Genomic DNA, 6265 nt, shown 5'->3' with positions numbered 1-6265 from the left:
CCCCTCAGGGGTAAGAGCAACACCTTTAGGACCACTTGCATGCAACGAGTGACCCGACTCACCTCCTTGATCTTGTCCCTCTGCTCCCTCACTGCTGGGTCCTCCGGCTCCTTCCCCACCGCCCCCACCGGCGGCCTGAACACCATGCCGGGCAGCTGCTTCCCTGCCCTCGCCTTGCGGGTGTATCGCTGCTCGGTGGCGCACTGCTATGACCCCCCCTCCGTGGAGGCAGCAGACCGCTAGGTTTGCCCACGCAGCGCCTCCCCGCAGGTGATAGATAATAAAGCTTATTAATCTGCAGCACAGCGGACCCCGCTGGGGGGAGGAGGGGGGAGCTCCTCCTGACTCTGCCCACGGTGCCCGGAGCTGCTTGTTCTCGGGGTAGGGGGGGGGGGGATATTGGCAGCCTGCCAAGTCCTGTCAGCCAATCAGGCTGCTGGATTAAAAAAAATTTCAGCGCGATCAGGGTAAATTAAATAAAAAACACGTGTGCTGCTTGGGCGGCCATGAGCTCGCCACGAGGTCAAATCCACTCGCCCTGGGCGTGTGGGGGAATAGGTTTGTCGAACACTGTATATATATATATATATCTCATATCTCATGTAAAGATGCGGCAGCCTCTATCTGACCACTTGCCCATGGCTATCTCACAGAAAAACTGCAACATTTCTGTTAGATTTCTGTGATATTGCTGCAGTCAGACTAATGGCCCATCCGATTAACACAGTGGGGGTCTCTGCAAAGTATGTGATATGTTTATATGTCTGCCCTCATAAGATTAGAAAACACTACATGCCTTGAACAACACAGTAATGTAGCAATCAGCATAAAGTAATAATTTGCCTATTTTTGGACCATATAGATCCTCACTATTCACAACAACACTAATTTATTCATCAGTTAAAGAGTCTTAGTATATCAAATAGCTCATGTAAAACCTGATTAATCATATTATTAAAGGTATCTCAACTCCTACTGTTAGAGATAGGCAATACAGTCTAAATTTGTTTTCCGCATGTTTCAGAATTTTCCATATAAAATCCATTTAGCGGTGTAAAATCCGCCAATGGATTGTCATAGTTTATGCGTATTAATCCAAAACCACCATTGATACAATCCACTGGTGGATTTTAACAATCCATCCACAGATTCTGCAATCCGCTCGTGGATTTTAAGGCTGCCATTATAGTGAGCACGATGACGCATGCGATGGCATACAAATTGCAAACAAAATGTAGGACTGCTATGAGGCCGCCATGTGCTCCATCGCGTGCGCTCCTACTATTAATGCAGCCTAAGAATAAAATCTGTGGATTCAACAATGTGTGCAGATTTCTGAATCTGTGGATTGCATTCTTAAAATGCGTCAGTGGATTGTGGAATGCGTGGATGAATTGTCAATGTTAAAAAAAAAATCTGCAAAAGATGAATCGCCATTTTTGAGACTGATCTGCTGAAATCCGCGGAGCAAAGAACCCAGTAAATCTGCTGCGGATCCAAATCCACCCAAAATATTTTTGCCCATCTCTACCCACTGTAAAGAGAAAAAACAGGGGATCACAGATCAACAGATGAATGCAGGTAAAAATAAAATAAAATAAAAAGGCAGAATGGTTAACAATGTAGCCAAACTTACCTAGCACCTCAGTCATGCACAAGGGTTAACAGTGAACCACGGTAAATGCACTTACTGTGATGTAGTCTACACATGGGTGGATGGTGAAAGAATATAAAATAGTAAAATGACTCACACGGCCCTGTGTGAATGTGGAGTCCTCAAAGGTTTCTTTTCTTAATCACTCTGCTTGGCAGGGCCTCTGCTTGTTCTGTAGTCTGGCTCTTCCTCGTGTGGAGTTGCAGGATGGTCCCCCAGAGTAATAGTAAGATGCAGAGAGAGTGGATGTTGATAGAAAACCTTGTGGAATTTATTAAAACAACAGTAATAATACACACTTACATATATAAAACATCCCGGTGGAAGTAGAAAAGTCAGTATTAGTGATTACACCAATGCGCTCTCTACTCCCGCGTCTGGACAAAAGTCGTTGGAGCGAAAAGATGGAACACACTCGCACCGGATGACTACGATGGCCTCCCGGGGAAAAAAGCAGTGCGGATGATTCGATCAACGCGTTTCACTAATTCAGCTTCCTCAGACACCGAAGGTGTATACCAGCACTGGGGTGTACGCAGGGGCCCTCTAGCACGATAATATAAGTGCTTTTTATCTTTTATCTGAGTCAGAGAACGCGCCCTAGTATTTTTGCTATTACATGTTCTTTGTTTCTACCCACTGTACCCTGCATTTATCTCCTAACATCCATAATCAGCAACCTGCTTATAGTCTTACAGTTCACTGAAGAATCTTGTTGCTATTCCTTCTGCTAATAATCACCCCTTGGCTTGAGCTATTTACTAGTTGCCCTCAAATCATCTTCTTGTCGAAAACCATTCCAGACTTCTGATGTTTACCATAGGAAACTTTATAAATAGACAATTTTAAAGTACTTAACGTAACTTTGTCCCCAGGACATACTTGAAAAGGAGAGGTTACTTTAATTGTAACGAAACCACGAAAGGGTGATAAACTGTAGCATGCCTCAGCTCTCATTCATGTGCATGGAAGTAAAGGTCTTCTAAAGTTTAGCACCAGTTTGTGGATCAGGGCCTCTGTTTTTTGTCCTTCTAAAATGTTCTATAAATAGAGACGGTACAAAATAGCTGTTTATGCAAATCAAATCCCTCAAAATGTACTTAAATGTACCTAAGTTCTTTATAACTTAATTTTAATATATTGTCTTTTTTTTAAGGACCATAAAACAGACAGCCTTTGGCAGAGGCTACAGAGCCAGTGGAGGAAGAATAGAATGAGGAGACGATCACCCTTATTCTCACCGTGGTTTCTCCTGAGGACTATGAAGTACCTCCTCCAGCTGCAAAGCACAAAAGATGGACGTCCTCTGGTGCGTGGACCAGATGAATATGGTGAAATATATGTAAAAGAAAAGAGAAAAAAACAGCAGTGTAACTCCGTACATCAATATTAACTGGCTATGTAGCTCTATGAGAAACACTTACATAGATATGGTGTAGATGTATCTTGTTAATGTTAACTGTAGGGGGATTAGTCTTCCAAGTTTTTCATCAGTTTAGATAGTACTATACTGCATACAGGTTTCTTGTATTAAAAGCATTAAATACAAGGATTTTCAGCACATCGTAGGTATTCCTCTGTTTCCTCCTGATGTGATATTCGAAGTCTATCGATATTGATCTTCGTAGCTTTCTGTGTCCTCTGGGATCAAAATTGTGTCTGCCCACTGGGCCACGATGTTAGGCATTTTCTGCCTCTCCTGGCTCTCAATGGTTGGTCTTTTGGAGACATACTGCACCGACACACTTTATTCGAGCAAATACCCAGTATGTACCTGGCAGATACCTGGAATGCGCCGCTCCTCACCTCTGACAAGCCCCGTTGAGTTTGCCTTCCCAGCCTGGGTTCATGCCTGGCTGACGGGCGGCTGATCTGTTAAATGATAATGATTAGGATTTAATAGGCTGCAATGCTTCGCGTGTCTACCAGATGGCATAAATTCATGAATTGTAATGCAGTATATATATATATACTGTGCAGTATTGCAGCCAGCGGGAATAAAATGCTTCAATCCCTGCTTGGAAAATACCTCAATGCACTCGGGCAGAAAACAGTCACAAACCTCAATACACCCGGGTATACCCGAATTCGTGGGACTAGCCGAGCTCGAATAAAGTGTGTCGCCAGTGTATCAGGTAGAAAACATCCCTTCTATGCGGGAATGGCAAGTCCGCAGTGCTGACCGCTCAGCTGTTCACATGGACTGAACACTTTTGAATTCGGTGCTCACCAAAACACCTACAGTGGCCTGTAATGGTGAACTCAACGCATTTCACTCTTGCTTCCTCAGTGTTCAATCCCTCTTTTTAGGACTCCATCAGCTTGACTCCATCAATGACTCTTGACATTGTTCACCTGAGACTATTTAGAAACAGATTTTTTTCAAACTTGGCCATCTACTGGGACTATACACCAATACTGTAATAGGAGTTTGGTTGCCATACTGCTAACATCTCCAAGGAATGCTTCTGCTCCCCTTCACATTTTTCTCACGACCTCCCCCCCCCAACTGGGACTACTGATTTTCTGTTTCAATAGACGCTTACCGGATCGCACAACAGTCGGACTCTCTATCTTAGTCCTATTTCTACCTGTCTCTCCATCTGACAGGACAACATAGTATCACTCATTCAGCTTCCTGATAACCATGTATGGTCAAGACCAGGCAGCCATTCATTTGTTTTGCCGAGTGGGCTTCAGAACAAGTACATGCTGTCCTGGGATGAATGTTGTGCTACGGGCATTCTGGTCACACCAAGTCTTCTGCTTGGTCTACGCCTCCCTGAGATTAGCCTGTGCCAACCCTATAAGCATCTCTAACCAGTCTCTGAGTTCTACCACATACTGAAGCACAGAAGCATCCATATTGGTAGTCTCCCCTTCCCATCCTTCACAGAATAAGTCAAGCGATCCCCGTACCCTGCGACCATATAGCAGCTCGAAGAGGGAGAACTTGGTAGATTCTTGCGGTACCTCTCGGTATGCAAACAGCAAGTGCTATCTGGAATGGTAGAACCCTGCTTTCTATATAAGAGCCCATGGTGTCAAAAGAACCGATCTGACCCACTGTCCGAGGCAGACTCGGACGCCCAGAGTCTCATGCCCTCCAAGCTGGGATCAGACCTCACTGCTTCCCTAAACAGTGTCCCTAATTCTGACCACCCACCCTTAGTCTCTAAGTCAGGTGGAAGGGGAACAGGTAAAGGGGGAGATAAGTCATATCTCATATCTCATATCTCATATCATATCTTGTCGCGACTCCGTCTGGCTTACCTGCCTGGTCTTCTGGGAGACCCCTGGAACTGTTGTACCCAAATGCATGGGGATGGCGAAATCCTCAGGTGCAAATCCTTTTCTCTTGCTCCTAGTAATCATAGCAAAAGGAGCCAATTCCACTGTAAAAACACAAGTAACATGCCCCAGCTCATTTCCGAGGAGCACCTCAGTATCTAACCCAGGCAATACCCCCACCTCCCTCATGCCAAAATCTGGCACCCCAATCAAGAAATACCCAGGCAACCTAGATGGACCACGGTCCTCCGTCTGGCATTGTCACTCGCATCATGGTGCTTGAGAGCAGATCCTCATATCAGGTGGATACCATACCGGACAGTGGCACTGGAGTTAAGTAAGCCGGCTGCTTGGCGATCTTCGATGGTCACCTGCCACAAATTATTTTGTCGGCCATTGTTGGATTGAAACCCAACCGCGTGCAATCTGATGTACACCCATCTCCATGGCTGTGTTAAAGGCTGCAGATGTAGAATCTTCCATCGTGTCCCTCGCTGATCCGGATGGACGGCTGCACTCTGCTCCTCTGTGTTTGCGCCACCCACATGCTGGTGACTGGCTTTGCAGCTGGAGAGCATTGCCCCTGATGGTGACTCATGGACTTTGGATGGTCCGGACAGTCGGGATTGATGTGCCCACCTTAACAGCACCTCCACTCGTGCTTAAACTCCGCAGGTTTGGGTGCACTTCCATCTGATGCAGTTTTAGCCTTCCATTGTGCAGTGCTCCGGGCTGCTCTGGCAGGAGTTGCAGCATCTGGGGTAGTCCCTTTCTTGTGGATCAGTGCTCGGCTGGTGACAAATTCATCAGCCATGTTAGCAGCATCCACATAAGTTTTGGTTTAAAGTAAAATACCCATTCTACTTAAGTCCAGTGGACACTGTTGCATAAATTGTTCTTTTAAAAAGAGATCCAGCAAACTGTGGTACTTTGTAGCACCACATCCCTCCACTCACTGTGTCCCATGCAACGCCATATGGGACACAAACCGTATGTAGGATTCCCGGTGGAGTTTCTCCTCCAGCCTGAACATGCCTCTGTAAGGTTCTGGGGTGAGGGACTACAATGTCCATGTTGTGTCCGCCTCCATCCCTTTGTCCTTCCACCACCACTGGGGCTCCATTGACCACCTGCACTAGTGGACCCTGCAACTACAGAGAAGGGTATGTCCCCCTCAGGTGAAGCAATATTGGCTTCATGACAATGAATATCCTCCTCAAGCAACGTTTTCTACCGACAGTCAGTAGGCAGACCATAACTCTCACACCGGGCAACAATTCTGGATCGGTCCCATGACCGGTACCGACCTGATCGCTTGTC

The 6265-nt window shown here is 45.9% G+C and overlaps 1 protein-coding gene across 1 annotated transcript in view; it reads right to left on the bottom strand.

Annotated features, from left to right (window-relative positions):
• LOC142499986 (uncharacterized) overlaps window positions 1-5759 on the bottom strand; it is a 110154-nt gene extending 104395 nt beyond the window's left edge. The window contains exons 1-2 of the mRNA XM_075610042.1: window positions 5596-5759; window positions 4928-5018 (exon numbers count right to left, since the gene is read on the bottom strand). Of these exons, the coding sequence (XP_075466157.1) occupies window positions 4928-5018; window positions 5596-5759 (255 nt within the window). The remainder of the gene's footprint in view (window positions 1-4927; window positions 5019-5595) is intronic.
• Between the last annotated feature and the right edge of the window lie 506 nt (window positions 5760-6265).

Source organism: Ascaphus truei, chromosome 7 (genome assembly GCF_040206685.1).
Source record: "Ascaphus truei isolate aAscTru1 chromosome 7, aAscTru1.hap1, whole genome shotgun sequence".
In the NCBI taxonomy this organism is placed as follows: Eukaryota; Metazoa; Chordata; class Amphibia; order Anura; family Ascaphidae; genus Ascaphus; species Ascaphus truei.
The sequence above is the reverse complement of the archived record's forward strand: the minus strand, read 5'-3'. Positions and strand labels throughout refer to the sequence as shown.